Below are 24,721 nucleotides of genomic sequence, written 5' to 3' on the forward strand. Positions count from 1 at the left end.
TTATCACGATAAGTATATTCAGTGACAATGCCATTTTCTATCAAATTACTTGGCATTAGCTTTGCCAATTACGCGATAATTTTAGAAAACTTCCGATAACGTGGAGTTGCGTCATTGAAAACTATTTATTTTTGTATTATGTACACATATATACATAATGTTGCATGCATTACCAGTATAGAAAGTTACACATATGAACGATAACATTATAATCGATAAATTTAGCAAAAAAAAAAAAAAAAAAAAAAAAAAAACAAATTTCGTTTCGTGAAAAACATTTTCAGCAAACAACTTAATTATGTTAAATGTCAAATAATGTTTAATCAATGTTTCTAAATTCATGAATTCGATCGTTTACGAGTGTTCGATATACATATTCAGTTTCAATTAAATTGACTAATTTTCATTCCAGTAACTCACTGATACTATATAGTTTTTATTATGGTGATTTGTATATTGGGATCGAAAGTTACAGTCTATAATGTGATACATGTCGTTATGACGTTTTATAATAAAATCGGAAGTTGATATGATGCAAGGATGATTCAAATAATCGTCATGATATTGTGGATAATGGATTTCTGATATATGCCTAAATAATAGTAACAATGTCGCGCGAAATTTACGAATTGTTCCGTTACATCTTATGGATATGTATGTTGTATCAATCCCATAACAAGAGAGCGGGGGAGGGGGAAAGAAAGAAAGAAGAATCAAAATAATGAATACATGTCTCAGGTATAAAAAGAGAATCTAACACTAAATGCTATAATTGTACCACAAAGAACTTACATGATATAGCTGATGAATAAAAAAATTCGAGATTTAATTATACAAATATTTGTATGTTGGGTTGTACTCATTGTCCACGTAATTCAGTGCTTTTACAACGCTAAACATATGTATGTGTAAAAGTTTGAATATAGAAGTTTTGATTTTTAACGTTATACATAAATAATTTATTGCCTGTTGTAGATTTATTTTTAATTATATTAAAACCATAATTCATATACGTCAGATAAGGGGGAAAAATAACGCGTATCGAGCGTTTAAACTTTTACATTTATGTTTATTTGTCCTTTCTATTGCTTATCTGACATTTATGAATATTTATTAAACTCCCTAAGGATTTACAGATATTATAGCAGAATCCTTAATTTTCTATATTATAAATAATAAAACAGATCTCTTATAATATAACTTAAGCCTCTGACAGACAAATAGTTAGATCGATCATCGTAAGTTAAACAAAATAGTTTCCGGGTAAATTTAGTAAACAAAAATAATTATCTACTGCCCGTATGCGTTATTATTCTGTCTATTTTCAATTAATTGTAGCTTAAGATATTGGTGTGCTTCGTGATTAGGAACTGATTTAATAACTGAATTGATACCCAATAAGTCTTAGTCCATTTTACAATTATTTCAATTATTATTTCACTACCTCGATTACTGAATTGTAATTAATATCGTATAAGATATAGACTGAAACTTATGTGTTGTATAACAACGTCGTAAATATCATTCAAATTATGTAAATATAAAATACCTTTGTACGTTGAATTATTTTTCGAAAGTATTATTTATCTAATTAATTAATGCATTAGATTTAGATATATGCATGTAGCTCTGGTATAGTATAATTTAGAGTTATATATGCATTGCAATGTTTTTAGTTTCACCTACACAATTTCTGCGTGTTTCAGCATTTAAAAAATGAAGAGCCACTATTGGTTAATGAATCTGTTTGTTGGAAAGATACACCGGCACACCGTGAAAACATGGGTTTCCTGATAAGTTTAGCATCAATGATACAACTATGCGTGAGTATTATTTGGATCTAAGAATGTACGCGGCAAACAAAACATTATACTGTCGGTTCATGATCTACAGCGAAACCAACTTTCCTAAACTATACGTTACGATATTTTAACATGATTTTTGGTTATCGTTTATATTACATTAATTAATTACCTAATAAAAATAACAACAACGGTATACAGATTTAAACATTCACTAGTTACATGCATATACAAATATGATTCTCTTCTGTACGCTATACGGTAATATCCTACGTATATCTCTATGTACAAGTGTAACGGTACTCTTCATTTTTCTCAATTTGGATAAAATTTCTATTTCTTGCGGCATAATGTGATAGAATTTATAAAAGTCTGTATAATTGTATACATGCAATCAAGAAAACTGTAAAAAATTTAAAAACGTACGTTTTACAATGGCAAAATTTTTGCCGAGAATGATTCTCACGAGTTCCAACAATTTTACGCTATATTTGTCTGATTTCAGACATACACACGTTTTACTAACATTTATAAATACTTTGGAAACGTTTCATGTAAAACAAAATTTCTATCGAGGATTTTAGAAACATTGAAATGTTTATATCGTATAAATCTCTATTAAAAAAAAAAAAAAAAAAAAAAAAAAAAAAAAAAAAAATTCAACCACGCAGAATGTATACTGATTTTAGCAAGATTTTCCAAATGTAATTCCAATGCACAAAATATTACATTTTTATGACTAGAGTAACAATATTTAGTATGGGTATAATTAAATAATATCGTTTCTTCACTCTTTTTGAAGATAGAATAACATCTAGTGCGAACGGTATGTGCAAAAGCGAAAATTGTCGTCTAATTCTCTCAATTATTCTCAAGGAACTGCGAGTTAAAATGTATATGTTTTCCATTTATGCGTGTCTTAAATCGCTAATTTCTCCATGTTTTTGATCTTCGATATGAAAATATATATTAGAAATAAAATATTCGTCTCTCTGAGGTTGAGCTTCGTTTAATTCTTTAAAACTATAGTATCTTGATCATTGTAATATGTATTATTAATTTCATTCGAGGTTTGTGTGTAACAAAGATATAAAAAGAAACGAACAAATTTGCTAAGATGTACAATTCGGTAGTTTTTAACATTGTGTTTCACTATGTGTAATTTGATACTGCTTTCGTATGTCACTATAAGTTTATTGTGCCGGTAATAATAGGAACTAAGTTTAAGTTTAATTCGGAGTCAAACTGCTTAAAAAATATGCGCGACTTGACAGCGTTTAGAATACACATTCAAAAGCAAGTACAGCTTTTTAATGTTCTTCGAATTCGTCACAAAGTAAAAATACAATTTTCCGTAGTAATGATTCGCTAAAAAATGTTACGCCTTTGATTCGTATGAAAATGTGAATAGCATGTTAAAAATAGATGCATTCGTTGTAGTCAAGTCACGGACTCTTTAAAGAAAGAAATTCGCATCTACGTTCGATTCATTCTTCTGTGAAAACCTTTCTTTAAGAATAGGCTCCTAATTAATTTCTTAAGCGCAATGACAGTATGAAAGTTCTTACTGGTAGGATATTTGTCGAAACATGCTACTAATCTCCTCCATCGTTTTGTTCTTTGTCTCGGGTACTTTTTTGTAAATGAAGAAAACGAAGAATGCTTGTAGTGCGGCGAAAATAATGAACACGTAGGCACCTAATGCCTCTTGCAGCGGCAGGAATCCGATACTGACGATGAAGTTGGCCGTCCAATTGACCGCGATAGCAACGGACGTCGCCGCAGGCCTCGCGGATTGATTAAACAACTCGGATACCAAGAACCAAGGGATGCTGCCTGGTCCAGTTGCAAATAGGATTACAAACGTCATTACCAGTACGATGGAGGAGTAAGCTGCTGCGCGAGATGTATCCTGAAAATCAAAAAAAGAGACGCATCCGTTGGTTTTTTCCTTTAAAGCAATACCGCGATATTAAATTTATTCACGGTAATATACTTACTGCGAAAGCAAGACAAATCGCGAGTAACGCGGTATCGATAAACATTCCGCTGAATCCGGCTAATAGCAACGTTTTTCTTCCAGCTTTTTCAACAAGTATCAAAGAAACAAAAGTCATAACAACGTTCATCGCTCCGACGGCCATCGTTGCATTTTGTGCTGCAGTCTTGTCCAACTGCGCCATCGTGAAGATCTTGGTCGAGAAGAACATGACGGCATTTATTCCGGACAATTGTTGAGCGAACATAACCATGATTGCGATCATCAACGGAATTCTAAGAGATGGATTTACAAATAATTCTTTCAATGTAACCTTTGGTACAAGTTTCACTGATTCGTATTCCGTCCTCATTTCCTCCATCTCATCGTGAACTTCGATCGTGCCACGCAACCAGGCCAAAGCTGCAACAACAAATAGTCGTTTCGTTATCGATAAACGTCTCGCTCCAATAATGCAATAGAATTCTGTTCAATGAAAACAATGTACGCGAAACAGGCGTACACAGCCTTGTACTTTGCGGACGAGAGTTACAGAGAATTAGAAAAGTAATTAACATTGAAAGACTGCGGAAATGTACCTCTCTGAGCTTCCATGTCTTTTCCTTTACTGAGCAACAGATATTTCGGACTTTCGGGACACAATGGAAGCGTAACCACTTGGAAAATTGCAGGGACAATTGTCAGGCATAAAAGAAGCGGCCAGTGGTCGTCAGTGCCCAAAATTTGCTCCAAGCCAAGAATTTGTGATACCAGAATAGACATAGTGATAACTAGTTGATAAACTGTCCCAACGGCACCTCGTAGATGAATAGGTGATATTTCAGATAGATACATGGGCGCTAAACCAGCGTTTAATCCTGCATTGATACCGATCAGAAATCTTCCGATAATTATCATTTCATAACTTTTCGCTGCTTTGGCACAGCCCTCGAAGATTACTGTGAGCAGGACCAGGATATTGTTCAGTAATAAACCCCCCTTTCTACCAAAACGATCGGCTATCGAACCCACCAGAGAGCCACCGATCATTCCGCCTACGCAGAATATTGACACCGCTATTGCCCATATCATCGTTACTTCTGATTGTTTCGTTACTTGTCCAGTACGATTCATCTTCAGGTCACTGATCCAGTTCTCGATGAGCTGTAACACATCATCGACACCATCACATATCTTTATCATTCACTTTCATCTCTACGTTATACTTTATCCACTAACTCACTTACATTTCACATTCGAAAATTTAATTTGCAATTATAATATCAAACAATCGCAACTTCAACTGTTTCATCTATTCGACGTTGAGCAATAGTGGCGCTTGCAAACATGAATTAGACACGTAAAGATTACATGTAGATACATACAAAAACCTACGATAACTGGGGAAAAAGTGTATTATGCATGTAACATAAAAAGCCTCATTATTGATTCCAACAACTCGTATGATGTTTGTATGTATATATAACGGTAACATTAAGAATAAAAAACGTTGTTGAAAGTTGTTAGGATAAATCCAGAGACTTTATTAAACGGAAACGACAAATTATTATTGGAAAGCAAGCATCGACTATTAGCTGATTTAACAACGACCGATTATCCTAAATAAATAACAATTTTGCTTAATAATTGTGCGAATGAATATGATCGTAAAGTAGGCACATATCGACGGTGTGTACAAGAAAAATGCTGACAATGTGTCTTATGAAATACCTGCTGAGGTGCATTAACGACACCAGTGTTGTACCCATGTTGAAACGATGATCCAAGTGCAGCAGCCGCAATAGCAAATGCTAGTCGTCCATTTAGACCCTGCAATAAGGACAATTATTTATTAGATTCGATCGCAAATCAAATCTATGAAATAGACGGACATCTATAGTATCGTGAATATGCTTAACGTTACTAGAAAAGTAACTTAGTTACCAAAAACTAGTTACCCCGGATCGTAAAAAGGTAGCTTGCTTAATGTCTTTATCGAAAAAAAAAAAAAAAAAAAAAATTAACAGATATTAACGAAGATCGCAATATCAAGTATTTATTATGTTTTATCTAGTTGTTTTCTAATTGGATCTAATCATTACACGAAACTAATTATTATACGAGATTGGAAAGAGAAGCTTAAACATTAAAGATATTAGGTACATAGACAAAGTTTATAGCGACTAACGTTTGTTTGTATAGACGGAAAAGGTCGTGAAAAATTCTGATTGTGATTTACCACCAACCAAACATCTACCAAACCGAAGACCTATTTGCGATCTTACCGCTTTCCCAATGTAAGCGAATCCAACTGCTTTCAGAGTCATCGAGAATTTCTGATCGATTCACTGACGAATTAAACAGAACCGGTACTGATAACCAGATTAAACCACCGCAATTCGATCGTTTTATGCAAAATATCTATAAATATGGATGGATGTATGTATACTTATATAGGTCTCCGGTGTTTCCAAGCACGTGTCAAAAACTACTCTGTAGGTCGGTACCCCTGCCACGCATTTTTATACCGCTTCTATCCATGGCACACAACCACGTTAAACACGCTATTATACATGACACGCACACGTGTCCGAGAGAACTCTACCAGCCAGTGTCTCTCAAATCAAACGAAGCACGAATATAATCTCCAATTTAATTCCAAATTAATTCGTACAATCCATTATACCCCGAAGGTGTTAGCAGCAGGCAACATATATATACATATTATTATTATTATTATTATTATTACTATTATTATTATTATTATTATTATTGTCATTGTTATTATTATTATCGTACTTGGCTGTATTATATGTACATCATCTACATATGTTATTGTTAAAATAGCGTTTGCCCTTAACTTCACTTTCACTTTTATTTTCGCCCATTATTTTTATGTTAAACACAGAGATTACAGAGATTACATGTACAATATATGTACTAACGTGCAAAACAACTGTTTGGAAGAAAGGGTAAGTTGAAAGGAAATATTTAATTGACACAAATGGGAGGATATCTGTCAAGTCGCTGATAAAAATACATATGTATCTCACGCGATTTATTATTTCTCATGAATATGCATATTAAGTACTGCGTTATAGGCAAGCCTCGTCTCTACTATACGTATATACGGGAGCATATTCCATGGCACGGTTCATTTTCATCGTTTTCTTTTACTCCATCTTTAACCGATTACCGAACCAACTACTATGTATTCGGAATATAGCCAAGATTTTGAGGCGACCAATCCGAGAAGCAAAGCTTCGATAAAATAACAAAAGCACCGTTGTAGGCTTAAGAGGCAGCAGACCGAGAAAACTGTATTTTATATTTGTCCCTAATGTGCGAGTTTATTTTATTTCAAGTTATGAAAAATTTCTTTCGAGCTTGACTGCTCTCACCTCGATTCGTTAAATATTTGATCACGATGCGAAGCTGACTTATCTTTTATTTGATTCGATCGAATTCACTGAGACTCCGTTTCAAGAAAACGACACCATCAACAGCGATGCGAATGAAATTGTTTCGTAAGCATATTTCACACGGTAGTGTAACAGTGCCTTTATTTGGCTTATATATATGTTTGTTCGTGTAGGCGATACGCCAGCGTAGTTTTAAAGCAAGTACGTTCCATATATTTAAAAAACCATCGTTGCTTCCATTAACGATGACAAATACGTAGTAACAGTAACGAAATTCCATTTCATTATGAGTATGATGTCATGGTAGTAATTCTGGAACGAACGCGAACGAACTCACGAAGAAGGGAAAATTTCCTGTTCTTCGAACCTTTGTTGGCGATTGGTCGAAACAGAGGTGTGTCGATCACGAGCGATGCCGATTGGCTGACGACGCCAAGCCTCTTTTACATCGGCCTCGTGGCACGCACAAGTTCGAGCATCCTAATTATAGCCACCACATGACACGAACGCAAACAATTTATTAAAACTTTCAAGCTGTCAATTAGTTCAACGATCCTCGATCGTACGGCAAAAACTTTCACGACATTTCCAAACGACTACTTTATTAATTTAACTGCGAACGAAATATATATGTATATATATATATACATATATATATATATACGCATGTGTGGTATCTACATACACGATGATACATACAACTTAATCAACTATATGTATAATATTATTTCCCAGCGATCTGAAATTGTCATGAATAGAAAATTGTATTCTATCTTAAAGAATTATATTACATTATATTATCTCTCGCTTATTGCGTATATTTATGCATATACGAGAGAAATTCTCTCGACCAAAGATAAAAAAAAGAATAACGTTGTTTTCACGTTACTATTCTTAAACAGAAATAATTTTGGACGCCACCCCGGATACTTTGATTCTTAACCAGCTCGTTCACTGAACGACTCTTTTCTTCGTTTCGATCAGTTTTAAACTACATCTTACATCTCTTTATAAAATAAAGCTTGGAACTTGTTGTAACTTATTACAAAACCATAGGTATATATTATTACAAAAAAATATTCGCATCTTCAAAATTCTTCATATAAACGTGTTAATCTTATTTACATATTTCTTTTTTTTTTTTCTTTTTATTTACGTATTCGATGACCAGGTGTATGGTATTTAAGAAATTGCGATTTTGCATCGGTTACCGATTTGCGTCATTCGTTGTATGATGTAAGTTGTAAAGAATAGTAAATGTAATAATTTACATGCTATAAATGCATAAATAACAAATGTTTCGGCGAATAAAGTGAAATGCTAGAACAAAGTGCTAAGAAAAAGTTGTGATAAAATGTTTGTAAGTATTCTAAGAACACCTAACAATTTTACTTTCCATTTTCTAACACAAACATTGGTCTCATTCATCTCGAAACATTATCGTAGTAGGTAATTATTACTGTTCAAGGTTTTCATATATAGAAATAATCATACATATTCGTTAGATCAATATACAATTCCCCTCACTGCCTTTTCGCCAAACTTTTGAACTAACGCGAACCATTATTTACGGACTGTACAGATGCTTCGGTACTATTTACTCGTCATATACTTTGTTCGCAAACTTGAACAAGAGATCACAATTCTAATAATGTCACCGGCGTATATTTTAACTCTATATATAGATGTAGCTCTTAACATACAGCAGTTTCCGATTAATTTCCTTCACTTTCCAGATATAGGTGTTTTACTTGCAAACAATTTGCCAGGCAATATGCGTATCATCCAACGAAAGGGCAACTCGATCTTTTTAATAATTGTCACGAATATTTCCATTCTTTTACCTCACCTGTACTAGCTGGCACGCGCCGTATTAAAAAAAAAAAAAAAAAAAGAAAAAGAAATCGAATATTATAAAGCTTTGCGATATTTTAGCCGAATTAAATTATCAAAGTATAACGACAGTTTCAGAAAGATAATGAAATTTCTGTTGCGAAGCCTACGCAACGATCTCGTTCAACGATTATTCGTTAATCGTTGTTTAAAAGCAATCTCGATAATGCAACTCTCGACCAAACTTGATTTAAACAAACGTTTCTCTCTCCCTCGTTCTGTTTCTTTAAACTTAATGTAGAACAGTGGTCAAATAATCTTATGCTCCTATAAATATAATCAGCTTAAGAAAAAAGAAAAAAGAAAAAAAGAAAAAAAAGAAATAAACGTGGTTAACAACACGTTCGAAGAGATAAGCGAGCCAAAATCTGTAAAAAAATAGAATTCCCGAAACTAATCGGCCATTTTGAATGCTCTATTAGTTCTGTATGTAAAATCAGACGATGGAAATAAACCTGAATCGTATTTCTTTGTAACTGAAAATAAGAAGCAATAAAATTCTGTACCTTGAATGCAATTAAGCGAATTACTATAATCTTACTTCTAATGGCATAAAGTGTAAACTTTTCCACGTTTTGAAAATCTATGGTACCTCGAACGTTCAAATTGAATATTAATATTTTACCGCTAACAACATTTGCATACCATTCCGCGATACTCGGAGCAAACACGACAGATTGATTTCAAAGAATATTTCGTCTGCTTCGAAATTGACACGATAACTAATAATGCGTTGATACGAGGTATTTGAGCAAAGATTGTACGAGAAAGAAAAATGCGGTAACGCGATGTATAATAACGTCTAGTTGTTAATTTAGCATTGTGGACAATTAACATTATTTATACTTGTATCAAATATAGTTTTCTTTTACCTGTAGCGTGCAGCTCATGGTAAATCGATAAAATTTCGTAACCGTTATTATTAAATATTATACGTTATACTTTATCGGAGGAAGGTTTTACTGTCACTAACGCGTATACAAAATGCGAGTCACACACAGATGCGGCAACAGCGAAGAGACAACGACCGAATCGTTCCGTGTCACGGTCGCGTATGAAAGCTACTGACTGAGACCAGATTCGTGCTAACGGGTCGAAAGCCGATTTTCGAAACCAGTCGTATCTCCCTCTCCTCTTTACTTCCCCCTCGAGCTAGGGCCCCTCGAGCGACCAATTGGACGACACCAGTTACCTACCTACTTACCTCTCTCACCGATCCAGCATTTCGCCCGATGAAATTCACAGGAAAAGAAATTCACGTTAACATTCGTCCATACTTGTTTACGACGATTTTGCTCTTATTCCTTTCTTTCCTTGATAATTAACTCGATCACTTATTTTTACGAATACCGCTTACTAACACAGGATAGCTCGGTATTCGTGACGTTGTTTCATTTACGGTACGATCAATTTTTCTCAACAAATTATTTTTAACGAACGATGACGAGCAATTTCAAGCAATAACTGCGAGAGATCGATCATTCTGTACAACGATACGATCGCTAACCACTTCCTGATTAAAAATTTAATTCGTCAACGCGATATGAATTAGACAAAAATGTACGCTATTATAAATTAGATATAAATTAGACAAAAATCGCTTGCGATTAACACGTAATTACAATAACGCAGTTGTATAGCCGAACAGTTTTAAACATTATAGTAACGCATTTGGATTTCTTGCGTTTGTCCTTCTCGATTTCATCGGTCTTAAACCAAAGTTCTATCGAACGAGCTTATATTTCATCCGCCACGTATCAAATCAATATGTTTACGCGGTTGAGTATAATAGCAATATCTTATATCGTCATGTAAGGTTCATTTTATAAAGTTTTTCTTAGCGCGACAGTAACATAATGAAAAATTCGATGAAAAAGTGAATTTTGTGTTATTGCTAAGTTATTAGAAAGATTTAACATTACTATCATATTAAAATGGCTATTTGAAAACATTTAAATAGACACTACGAGGGAGAGAGAGAGAGAGAGAGAGAGAGAGAGAGAGAGAGAATTTGAACAAAATCTTACTCTAGCTGGATCTATTATTTTGTTGTTACAAGCTCGTACCGTCTCAATGCAAAACCGGATGTAGCCTTTTAATGTAGCGCTCGCGTTGCCTGCACCAATTTTATAGTTAAGAATATTAAAGTCAGAGTGGTTGTCGTAATCAACGTAATCCGGAGAACACTTTAACGACGTATTACCTCTATTCTTTGGAATTCATCTTGGTCGATACTTCTGCGGATCACGGTGATCAAATCTATTTGCGTTCGAAGCAAGAAGAAAAAGTTGGCCGCATAGACAAACATTTTCAACTATTTGTTTCCCTTGGTTGCGCACTCTTTTACCCGGTTTTTCTCGTCCAGTCATTCGCTTTGTTTAAACGTTTAGAAAGTTTCACGAAAATAAATAAACATCGTTCTAAGCGGAATATTTCAAAGATATTATTAAACTACGGTTCGATAGACTTTGACGGTTTCGTTATCATTAGGCAAAACGGAAATTACGCAGACTGTGTAAACTGTGAACTCGAGTTTCGAGGAATTGGACGGTTTTACGTGTACAACGACACGCCGTTTCAAAAATAAAAACCTAGAACGAAGTGGAGAAACAAATCTAACGATATAGCTATTTGTTTGCAACATGATATATTTTTAACGAATAAAAAATTGCTCGTCACGCGACGTCGACGAATCATCGAAAGTTGCAGAATTAACCGCATTTCTAGAAAGTGAAATTCAAATCATTTTTAACACAACCGCTTATTACAAAATCCTGTTCGTATGTATGTATGTACTTAGTAAAATTGGAAATAAGCATTCAACAGAATATAAAGATGCGGTGGATTTACAAACGACGTTTCAAAATATGTGAGAAATATAAGAATAAATGAGATAAAAAGGTAAAGTCAAGGAAACGACAATGTGACCTCCAGCTATGGATATTCTTGCCTATCCGAAACTTACAATTTAATAGGCAGGGCATAGAGAACGATTATATTATCGCCGGTGACATTCGACACGGCCAAAATTTGAACTTTACACGAGATTAGGTGCGCGCAACCTTACTCGTCGTGAGTTAACAGACAACGAATAATGGCCTCGATATACGCGCTTACCTCCGTACACGAGGAGGTAACATTCGAGATTCGTACAGGAAGAACGAAATCGAAATAAAACGGTTGCTCCAATAAACAATAATAAATAATTTCAATCTGACTAAACGAAGAGTTAACGAGTAAAAATACGAATTAAGATACTTCTCATATTGAAGATTATCGTTCACGTTCTATCGTATACTCACCCACCGCTTATCCTGCGTGGTAGGCTGCGCGTGAAAGAATAAACAAAGAAACAGGAAAGATAAGATTCGTTTTAACGCTATTTGTACTGAAATTTTGCAAAAAAATTCTTTACCTTTGGCTCTGGTGTTAAAGGCGATGGTGTTGTAGCCTGTTTCTCGATTTCATTGCTTGACTAAATCGAAACTTGTTAATTACGTACGCATATCGAAAATATTCAAATGTCTACAAATTTTATATTAATTTCTTTCTTGCCAATACCTTGTCATTTTCCATAGCCATTATAAAGCGGCTTGTAAAAAAGAATCGTAAATTATATATATATATATATATATATATATAAGATGTATGTATGTGTGCATATATGTAGCATACATACATACATACATACAATGATACATACAATGATACATACAATGATAGATACATACATGCATATGTCATATGTTATTATACGAAAACGTTCAACGTAATATTAATGATAAAATGAATAATTTACGAAATAATGTTTACAAGAGAAAGAAAAATGAATATACGTAGATAGTAAAATCATTGGAGTAAAATCTGGTCTTACGTAAGACTAAAACGTTTAAGATACTTCGAATCATTTCATGAGATTATGCAAAGTAATTTCAAGATAATTTAAAAATCAAATGGTTATAAATATATCCACTGTATGTATTTACGATGCATTATGAGGTGAAATATGAAATATACGATGAAGGAGTAGCAAACGATTGTTAATCGACATCTCGAGTTAACATCGTGATCGTAAGGATTATAAATGATTGCACATGATGCAGTCAACAATACGACAACCAAAAAGGTTCAACAGCATTGTACTTCTTACAGAATTCGTATCGTACGTGGTCATCTTTCTTGCGTGTTCTTTTTCTTTCCTTATCGCGCTGTGATAGCCGCTGATGAGACAACTTCAGCAAACCCCCACACTGAAGGTCATCCAAGGTCAAATGTGATAGCAAAATAAACTTTCTTACGTTATAGACAATATTTCAATTGGTGACCATTTACGTGGACGCAAAGTTGCAATTCTCGTATCGCTATACATCACGTAGCCGTGTCTTTAGCGACAATCGTTCTTACATGTAACCAAATTACCGGTTTCTTTTAATTTTCTGCACAATCTTCGAAATGTTCGATGCAAAGGATATATACGGATATCGTTGGATATCGTTCAGCATACAAGGCTTAAAATCCCTATCGAATTTTATTCATTTCTCCATAAATGACAATCGTATCTAATTGCTGTTCCAGTGAAAACTTTATTTTGATAATAATCGTACCGATCGATAGTCATATATTCGATTTAGCAACCATTCAATTCGCTAATCTTACAAACTGCCGCGATGTTTACATTCTTAGCTACACGCCGTGTATTAGTAGAACATAAACAATATTTTAAAACTATCTATTTACATAAAAATACGGGTCTAGATTTAGCGACGATAAGATTTTTGGATCCACGCTGATCCATAACTCAAAAGAAATAATACATAATAATCGTTCTACCATCTTTGATGACCTTGGATGACCTCCAGCGATAGTTTGCTGAAGTCGTCTCAATACCGACTATCGCACTGCGATGAAATGAGCGCAGCATTTCATTGAAAAAAACTGGGAACGACCTTGAAATCTCCTCTATGCCTTCATCTACATAAAAATGTCTGTGTCCCAGCGTGCCCCTCCCTATATCGTGCAACTGTTGTATATAACATTTTTTCATGTTACTACGAATGACGGAAATATTCAAGCTGGGTATAATTATTGCCCCACTTTGTACGTATACGATTCTATACGATTTCATTGATTCAAAGGAAAGACAATTTTACTTTCATTCAGCAAGAAAGAATCACACACACACACACAAAATTAATACTCATCGCCCCAAATGTTTCTATTAATGTGATATAGCGTGACAAATAATATTCTTTTCGTTATATATTGCTGTTATTATGTTTATATATAATATACATATAACGCGCGTGTATATATAGCGTGCTTTATATTACAGCATCCCGTTTCATTTAATGATACTTTAATGATTCTATAATGTTATAATCATTATTATAGATAAAAAATAGATATCACTAAGGCAACGTCGTAATGGGGTCATCGAAAGGGACCCTGGCTTGCTTCTATATAAATTGTGTGTACGTAAATAATCAATCTTCGTTTCGATCAATATAAACAAAGTATGTAATATCCAGGGGCGGCTACTCAATACGCGCTATCGTGCTGCAGCATGCTAAAAAATATTTAAAAAATCGCTGATATTATAATTTTTGTTTTATGCTGTTATTTATTCGTGACTCGTTGTCACAGCGAGTTGATTTCTTGCATAAACGACGCGTGCGTCAGTGACTGTAGCAGGCTCGCAGCAGTCACGGATTGCCTTCTAGTTCATCCGCTCGTCAGGCGGACACAACGTTTGAAAATCGCTTCTAGACTAAACAAAAGTCTATCGCTATCCATTGTATCGATATCAATATAGCCGTTAATATCTTCCCTCACAGTCTCACACTTTTCCTTCGTTCAACATGTTCCGTTCCTTGCCGCAGTCAGTGTCACACGTTCTCTGGTTACTGTGAATATTTAAAAGTTTCTCTTTTCATTCTGTTGATCTAATTCGAATCTTAATTTAATACACTGGGAACAGTTACTCCTGATTTGACTTATCGTTCCGGCAACCAAGGGGAGAGAACATTGTTCCATATACAACGCCAGAGGTTAGTGACATGTTTGCAGTCAAGAACAATCGTCGAGCCGATTAATTTAATTATTTTATATCGTGTTTATCGTGTAATGAACGTTTACGTGTAATCACACGTGCATGTAGCACGCAGCACGCTACGTGTAAAATCTACGAGCCGCCACTGGTAATACCATTAAAATATGTAGGAGGTTGTAACAAGCCTATGATAAATTCGTGCGCGAAGAAATGGAGTGGATGAACTTTTAACGAAACAGTCTTTGTCAAACATTTTTTAACTAACATATCCTGTCTATATGTATATATGGATTTTATATTTCTGCATACATCATGTAATATGGTATCGTTACATCGCGCAACTTTCTTTGAAACTCATAATCTCTGTTTAAATTAGTTCCTTTCTCACATCCACATACATATCAAAACATTTTAAGTCAAAGTCTAACTGAAGAAACAATTCTAATCAAATTACCTTTACCTTCTTACCATTCACAACTGTTGTAATTAATAAATACAAATAACGTAATCAATACTGATCATTATTATCTTATCGTAAGAATCAAAACATTTCTTTGCATCGAATTGAATTAATTTTAGAATCATTATTGATATCAGTATAAAGAATTACCCCTTACGAACGATATATACATATATTTACATTACTAAAGTGCATTATATACACACCTACAATCTCAGAAGAGTCAGAAAGAAATTTTTATCCTATTTGTACCCTACCCTCGATAATACATGTCTACTTGCAACTTGTGATTGTCAGTTTGCCTCTATCTACTTTAGATTTGCATTGAATTTACAAAAAGCAAACGTAGAATTCGTTTAATGAATTCTCATAAGAGAAATAGCGGCTGTTGCCGCGCGAGTGGAACACGTATGGTGGAAGTATGGTGGTAGTGGAACAAATGAAACACGTATGTCAGTATGTATGCGTACTTACTTACTGTTGATGATGTAGTCAAAGGGAACGTGGGTTTGACTATTCCAAGCGAGTTCACGTTCGATCCTCGTATGCCTAGATTCCCTGGGTAAACGAATAACCGACCAAGAAGTCTCACTGTATTTTTGTGCGCACGCGCGAAAATTTTCATTGCAATTCCAAATCTAGCATTGCTTAATTTTTCATCCATTTGGAAAATTATCTCTAGTCCTTAGACTACGTTAGAATGACTTATCATTCGATCAGAGAAAACAATAACTATATCCAGATAACAAAATAAATTTACTCTCTTACTCTATTGTCTTTCCTTTGTTCCTTTCCTTTGTTGTTGTTGTTGTTGTTGTTGTTGTTGTTGTCGATTACAGACTACAAATATTTTTAATTTATTTTAACTCTATAGTTTAGCTATTTAAGTCAAGTGACTTTTTTCTAATAAATTTTCTAAAATAATATTACTTGATATAACACAAAGAAATTAAAGGTTATATGAGTAAATTATCTAAAGAATTTAATATTTATTCGAAATATTAATATATCACTTTAGAAAAATTGGAAAATTTTACTTTCGCATTCGCGTTTACTATTGCATAACGGTTGTTCATTCCTTATATCTTCCTACATTTCACATTAAAAGCCGTATTATGTACGTATTATGAACTTTATTGATTCACAACTTGCATAATGCAAAAAACAATTGACCTCGAATATTATTAGTTATAAATATCACGCAACATCTTTTTAGATTTACACCGATTTTACTTTGTATTCGATTAAGCATTCGGATATATCATCACATATATATTTTTTAAAGACACCGTTCTTATCACAATTTCAATGTATATTTTCATACACAACCATATAATGTTCTTATACGAGGAAAACTAACGGAATTTTTAAACGACCATTAGGTCAACAATCTGTTAAATAGCGTTCTTTAGCTTGTAACATACGTATTCGCGTAAGGTATGAGGTATACTGACTTCCATTCCTGGCTGTTTTTGTCGAGCCTGCGCCACCACGGACGCCTATGTGGGCCAAATGTTTACCGGTAGATCGATATATTTTGAAACATGTAACTTTGGTTAAGGGAAAGTACATCATGATTCTCGTAATTCAGAATAGAGAACTTATTATGTTTACACATATGGAGACTACTGATTGCAAATATCATAAATGACTATAGATTAAATAAGAAATTTAAAGCGAAGTGCGTGCATGCGTGCGTGTGTGTATGCACATGTACGTAATAATTATATAAATTTAATATTTCATTATTTTATGTTAAGTAAAATAAACGTTTATCTAAAATGCTACTTTATTATCTTTGTATAACTAATTTTTTAAACACAACGTATATGTGTAAACATATTCTAACCTCTTCTGAAGTATACAGATATGGTATAGAGGTAAGAAATGACTATACTTTTGTTCGTAGAACATTTATCAAATTATTGATATGAAAGAAAGGAGATGCAATGAGAGTATACGGATATGTAATAAAACGTACTTAGGTATCTTATCTCAGGTAGAAATGAACGATACCATCGCGTGGGCGATAAACGACGGCTACACATTCGACGCAACTGCAAGCTATACGCTCGCTACGCGACGTCATTACTCGGTAGATGGCGAGCCCCCAAGAATCATTCTCTCTCTCTCTCTCTCTCTCACACTCACTCACTCACTCACTCACTCACTCACTCACTCACTCACTCACTTTCTCTCTCTCTCTCTCCCTCCCACTTCCTGTCTTCTTCCAGCTCTTTGCTACATAATCTTCGAATTTTTACATATATGTTTACGATCCTCTTATTACTTTGCATTTTTGTAAGAAATTTGAAACAAAATCTTTGAGTACGTATAGTTATCGCAACACCTATTTATTGTGATTAATAATTACAACGTAATATTATGCTTCAAAATTATATATACATAACAAAGTTTAATTTATTGTATTATACAAATTTAGCAAACAATATTAAGGACGATAGTAAATAGTAATGATACCTTTATTCAAGCGTGAATAAGTTTAAATGAATCCAAGTTTCATGATAATCCAATTTTTTTGTTTGCAATTTACAATTTAAATGCATATGTAATACAAAAATATTAAAAAGTTAAATTATTCTGATATTAATATATTATATTTATAAGGGGAATTCATATAAAAGAAATTTGAAGTCATTTCCTTTAGCAAGTTGATGTCGTAAAACAAATATGTATTAGCATTTCAAATTATGTTCCATCCACTTTCAAGCTGTTACATAGGTACGTACGTTCATCGAATCCAAAGTTCTAAAACAATCATTGATAATTTAATTATAATTTAGAAATATATAGTGCAATCATAAAGAGAACTAAAGGATGTTTATATATTTTTGTCAAGAAAAGATAAAAAATCTGAGAAATCCACATTCATGTTTCAAACGAATAATGCGTTTGAGAAATTGCGTACGTACGTACATACACACATATATACATACATACATACATACATACATACATACATACATGAGTATATGAAATGTGTCATAATTATAGGCTCATAATACAAAGGACAAATAATACATATGTAATGTGAAAGAAACGCAATGTATGAAGCGAATTTCATGCCTGATACATTAATCGTATGGTTATCGTATATTACAACGATGAAGAAAAAGTTATAAATAAATAACAATTTTCAATAATTGTACGTCGTTTAAAAATTGTTTCATGACAAACATAAAAATTGAGATTCTTATGAAACGAACATTACTGCTTATATTTTTTATTTAATAATAAATAAAGGAACATAATTCGATAATTTTTAGAATGTCGATGCGTTCTCAGTTTCTATGGTTTTTTTATTATTATTTATTATTTTATTTAGTCCGTGCCTCTCGGCTTTGGACGAACTTTCAGCTTTCTTTACAGCTCTTTATTGCACTAATCGCATTCTTACCTCTAATCTAACACTAATGTTTCTATGGTTTTTATGTATATATGTTGAAGAAATGAACGTTTTGAACCGACAGATTTTTGCGAATATCTGGAAAACTAAGAGAGTCCGGCGATTGTACGTACGGGGAGAAAGTTGTTCAAAATGTTGATTTCTACGACATATTTCAAAATCGTCGAAATCGAGAACGCGTGGACTTTCTAAATTCTGAATAATTCCCTATAAAATTCCCCATAATTTCACATATTTACTCATAATTACGCGCAATTCGTATAGCATTAATATAAATTTAATATATTTTTACTCATCGTTAAATTGCATGCTGCGTTTATGTAACATTCATATGCGATTGCGTCAGATAGTATACATATCTCGAGGAATTAAAGAACACCGACAGACTACAGGTGACGTGCCTTGTACACACCCACCGAATCGACCAATCAGGAGCTAGGTTATCAAGCGTTCTCAAATCATTCCCTACACACAAGTTATCTCTAACTATTTTTCAAGAAAACAATATTCGCTGTAAAACATATACTGCTTTGAAACAAAAAAAGATAATTAAGATGAATTTAGGGAAACAAGATACGTTTAACATTATTAACATTATGTGATTCTGTTATGATAGAACCGCGGTATGTTAACCACTGTTTGTGTCAATACATCGTCCTTAGACTGGTAACTCGGAGCAGAAAACCGAATGAAAGGGAAAATTCACCTGTTGATAAGAGTATAAAATTCTAATCTTTTGTACAACATAAAATCGAACATCTTGAAACAATAGCTATTTTGAATAATTAAATTATAATATAAGAACAAGACTTTGATACAACTTTGATAGAAAATTTTGTTCCAGATATTCCCATGCAATTGCTGAGAAATGTGATTTGTAGCGTTTACGGGATTATTTAAAAAAAAAAAAAAAAAAAAAAAAAAAAAAAAAAAAGAAAAAAAAAGAATTCACTAAAATAAGATTTTAGAAAATCCATAATTATAGAATATCATTGATATAGTACGAGCGATAAGTATCGTTTAATTATCCGATAGGTACTAAGGGCATATTAATTGAATGCTCAGAATTCTATTAACTAGGGTCAAATGCGTATCTACGTACAGTAGTTTAGAGCTCATCTTACGTCATTCGAAGAAACCACAGATCGTTTGTGACCAAGAAAGCATTACTAAAGACTAACGATATTTGCTGCAAACTCTAGAGAATCGATCAATGATCTGTGATGCGTAAGGTCAAGAATTCCGTCAATCGTTTATGTGTTCTATTGATTATGATTATCGTAAAGCAACATCGATTCAAAATATTATTTTATTTTTACTACATATCTATAGTCGACATCCTTACGGTATTTCTAAGATCGCAAGTATTGTGCATCGTTCTTGAATATCGAAATCTAAATGTCATTTTAACCATTTAATTATTTTTGATTGTTTGTTGCTATATATTATTACAGGGGAAATTCCTCTCTGATATTGTATATTTTATATTAAACGATATTCATTTTAGAGAGTGTCGTTATTCAATAGGTAACCTTAAACGTAAATACAATTAGTTTCTCTTCAAATAAATTATCTTCTTTCCGTGCTTCCCTTCTTACGTGTGTACATGCACACAGAAAGCATTTTTGTTTATATGTATATATGAATCGTTAGGTCGTTTACTGATGAAAGTTCCGCAGATCATTCGTAAGCTGTGGTAGCTTACGCACTGATGATATTTTACTAACTTACTAATTTTATTAGCTTACTTATATTTATATCTATAGATTGTCAAAAATGTCGATCAAGTGGGAAATTTGGTCGATACGTATGTTTCCTTCAAACAACCAGTATTATTTGGATGAAAATATTACAGTAAAAAATCTGCAGAGCTTAGTTAACGACTTATTATTAACGCCTCGGACTTTCGTTACTTCATTGTCTGATAACATTCGTATCTGTATAAATTTCACTCGGGATGTACATCAAATCACCTATTACTTTTATATAGTTATTTTATACATTTCATGTTTGCGTTTTTAATATCAGCAGTTAGCGTCATGTTGTGTGTATTTAATATCAGTAATGGTTTATTGCTATTTTAGTAATAAAAAGTAAATTAGTACAACAGAACGACGATAAAAATACATTAGTAGAATATCAAGAAAATGCTAATACGTCTAAAAGTAATTTGTTACATAAGCAATTTAAAGATTTCGATAAATGATTTCAATATATATAAAAACAATCTACTCACTTTTCCAGCTGAGACAGGTATAGTGGTTTCTCTAGCATAAATCGGAACGTCCATATCACTAACACTGCTGCTGATACTAGGTGCTCTGGAATCTGGTCGACCATTAATAGGAACAGAAAGATGCGTTGGCCTAAGTGGATGAGATTCCGCGACAAAACCTTCTCCAAAGTCCTCATCATCTCGATCCATTTTTCCTTACAAACACCGAAGAAAACATACATAAACCGATAAACAAACGTATTTGTCACTTCTGGTAAATATCAATATCTCAGCCACCTCGCCGATTTCGATGATTTTTGAACATGCTGTAGAAATCAACGTTTGGAACAACCTTTTCCTCTACATATAATCGGTCGCCTGGTCTTAGTTTCCGAGATATCCGGGAAAAAGCTGTCGATATCACTACTGTGAATTTTGCCTATAATTGTCCGTCCGTGGCAGCGTATGTGTCAGTATATTGATCGCCGGCCGCTGTAAGACGGCCGGATAAAATGACGCCTAGTCTAAACCTAATTCTTATCTTTTGTTTGTAGTTTATTTGCATATCTTCTTGTTAGGTTTAGGTTAGACGCTATTTTATCCGGCGGTCGCGTCGTACGGTAGCCGGCAACCAATACTGACGCATACGCTAACAGCCTACGCGGACACCTACAAATATAGGCAGAATTCACGGTGTGGTACCGATCACCGAGTTTTTTTTTCCGAATATCTCGGAAACTAAGAACGAGCGGCGATTTTACGTATTGGAAAAAGTTGTTCGAAATGTTCACTTTTACAATATATACAAAAATCATTGAAATCGGTGTGCTGAGTGACATATCGATAATTAACATAATAAATTTACATTGAGTATTTACTATACTCTTCAAGCACGTTGGAAATGTACAGATTTCGTTTTTAGATTGTAATTATTACCGAAAAGGGAAGGGTGATATACAACCTTGTAATTGACTGAAAGAATTGTAGTTTCTGCATAAATTATTAAAGATAAAAATAGATATATCATTAGAATAATGACAATTGTCAATTATGCGTCGTAGATAATGTACGTAAAATTAGCGCGAGAATGTGACAACAGTACGCTTTCTCTATCAATTATTTGGCAAAGAATCAAGGCTAGTGGCTCGATGACACACTCCCCACTTCTATTGAAAATTTCGTCCAACGATCATTCAAGAAAATCATTAGAAATTAATGTAACTTTTGTACTAATTACATATTTCGAAAACATCAACATAATTCACACTATTCGCTATTTAGGATTTCAAAGACACATAAATACACAAAATTTAGGAGCAAATTATAACGTATACTTTGATCTAGAATTAAAATTAACATACTTTCTTTTTTTTACTTGATGTTACCAGTTTTACTCTCTTAATTCCTACGTGTTTTGCTTTCTTAATTGTGTTAAAAATATGTATATTTATAGTAGATTATTAATTACGTTTTAAATGAGCATGTTTCTCGCAAATCACTCGACATGAATTGGCAAGAATTCTTGAATATGCTATGCATATTTAACATTTATACGTTCGACCAATGAACCAACGTTTAAAGGTTTCGCACGTGAAAGGAAAAAAAAATGATTCTTCCATATGTGATTCGTTCTATATAAGATGAAATATATTAGTTCGCTCGAGCCAATATGCCGACCGTGAAAAATCAGAACATGGTCCATTGACGTCAACCTAAGGAGTCTAAAAGCTGTTATAAGAAAAGCATGACATTATTAATTACCTCGTGCTCAAGCGAAGTAGAAACGATAGAAAGAATAGAATGAAGAGAACAGTTCGACAAGAGTCCGTTGTTTCTCAATGAGTGAACCTGCACCTCTTATAGCGCTGATTGTGAAAGGATCTGTTGAACGTGTTACCGATGAAATCGACGATAAAAGCACGAAAATACGGGGAGCAAAATATCGAAGATCAGAGCATCCGTCCACCCAGGGTGTGCTCTTGAGACTGAGCTAGAGGACGCATCAAGTCGCGACGTCGCCGTCGTCGTCGCCGTCGGCAAGACGTAGCCGTCGGCCTCCGGCTGGATTTAATTTTAACGCGTACGTCGTTAGACGAGCCTCCGGCTTCCTCTAACAGCGAACACGACTACGTTAATACATCGCCTCTTCTTCCCCCTCGATTCTTCTATTCTCCTATATTTCTGCATCAATTAATTCTTGCTTCAATTGATTTCACTTGACCTGGTAGCATATCCTACCAACAGATTCTATCAGACTTCTAACTATTCCAATATCTTCCAAAGATATTCATATTTTTTCTTACTCTACCTTGCATTCTTAGAATTAATCACAGTTAAAATCGTCTTTATTTGATAGAAATTAAAAAAAAAAAAAAATTGATAAAAAACAATGTAAACATTTACGTTTAAATGATACTTGTATGTTTAATGTTTATTATTCCTACATTTGTTTCTTATAAGTCAATTTCCTTTATATTCGTCATCATAGAAATTTCTTCATCAATTGTATCTTACATATGTATCTATCTCACAATCAAATAAAAGATATCTATTAATCAATGTCAACTTTGTACAACAAATTATTGTCGCTATTTAATTTCAATTAATTTTCATCGTGTTTTCTAATAACATTGATTACATAAAAAAGAACACTCGATTTTAAGACTAGCTATGTGTATCAAAGGTGGTTTACTTCAACTGATACCGATTTATAAAGTCACGTTTCTATACATAATTTTAATGACGCATTACTAGAAAAAGATATCGTATACTAAAGAGTATGTAATAACTAAAATATCATTCGACTATTTCTAACATAAGGAATTTGAAATCTAGTGGAATATCATTGAAATATAAAACTCTTTTCTTGTTAAAATATTGAAAAGATAATTACAGTATTTGTATTTGATATTTTTTAATCAATATTTTTTATTAAATATATAATCAGGTATATAACACTTACTAAATCTTACAATATTGTTTCTCATAAACTTACCAGCGTCATCTGGTGAATTATTCAGTTACCGAGTGTCCATAGGGCAGTATTCATAGTTCGTTCTCAAGACAATGCTTAAATTTTTATAAAGTAATGCATCTTTGTAAAGTCGATCTTATTTCCCTTAAGAAATCACGAATTTATAGCGGTTGCTTAAGAAGGATCATCAGGAAGGAGCAAACGCTTATACGCAGAATCATCTTATATTCACTTTCTTTTCAAAGTCTTTGCTTAAGACCACGATCGTATACACAGGTCCGGAAACTCCTGTGGCGGGGGTAGTTCCAAATTTGAGGACAGAAAGTTTCTTGAATTGTCCACTACACACAGGACGCTGATGTCGAGTAGCTAAAACAATTTCAACAAAGTAATACGTGATGCAAGTAATCAAGTGAACATTTTATAATTTTTGTAACGCTTTATAAGTAGGTATACGTTATTTATGCATAAACACTTCTATTTATGGACACAAAATTATGA

The 24,721-nt window shown here is 33.4% G+C and overlaps 1 protein-coding gene across 9 annotated transcripts; it reads right to left on the reverse strand.

The window, feature by feature from the left end:
• Window positions 1-2,418: 2,418 nt before the first annotated feature.
• LOC122573383 (solute carrier family 2, facilitated glucose transporter member 1-like) lies at window positions 2,419-24,630 on the reverse strand. 9 transcript variants are annotated; one of them, XM_043739665.1, is made up of 11 exons: window positions 24,242-24,630; window positions 23,008-23,356; window positions 21,268-21,461; window positions 16,079-16,162; window positions 12,657-12,687; window positions 12,511-12,570; window positions 12,398-12,421; window positions 5,512-5,610; window positions 4,380-4,944; window positions 3,803-4,203; window positions 2,419-3,714 (listed from the first exon to the last, which is right to left on the reverse strand). In XM_043739665.1, exons 3-11 carry the CDS (start codon window positions 21,444-21,446, stop codon window positions 3,367-3,369), a joined length of 1,791 nt encoding a protein of 596 aa, XP_043595600.1. In that variant the 5' UTR covers window positions 21,447-21,461; window positions 23,008-23,356; window positions 24,242-24,630; the 3' UTR covers window positions 2,419-3,366. The 9 variants fall into 9 exon arrangements, with proteins under 9 accessions (XP_043595600.1, XP_043595599.1, XP_043595598.1 ...); XM_043739664.1 differs by having other exon boundaries at window positions 23,008-23,427; XM_043739663.1 differs by lacking the exon at window positions 23,008-23,356.
• Window positions 24,631-24,721: the final 91 nt, after the last annotated feature.

This window comes from Bombus pyrosoma, linkage group LG12 (assembly GCF_014825855.1).
Source record: "Bombus pyrosoma isolate SC7728 linkage group LG12, ASM1482585v1, whole genome shotgun sequence".
NCBI classification, from domain to species: Eukaryota; Metazoa; Arthropoda; class Insecta; order Hymenoptera; family Apidae; genus Bombus; species Bombus pyrosoma.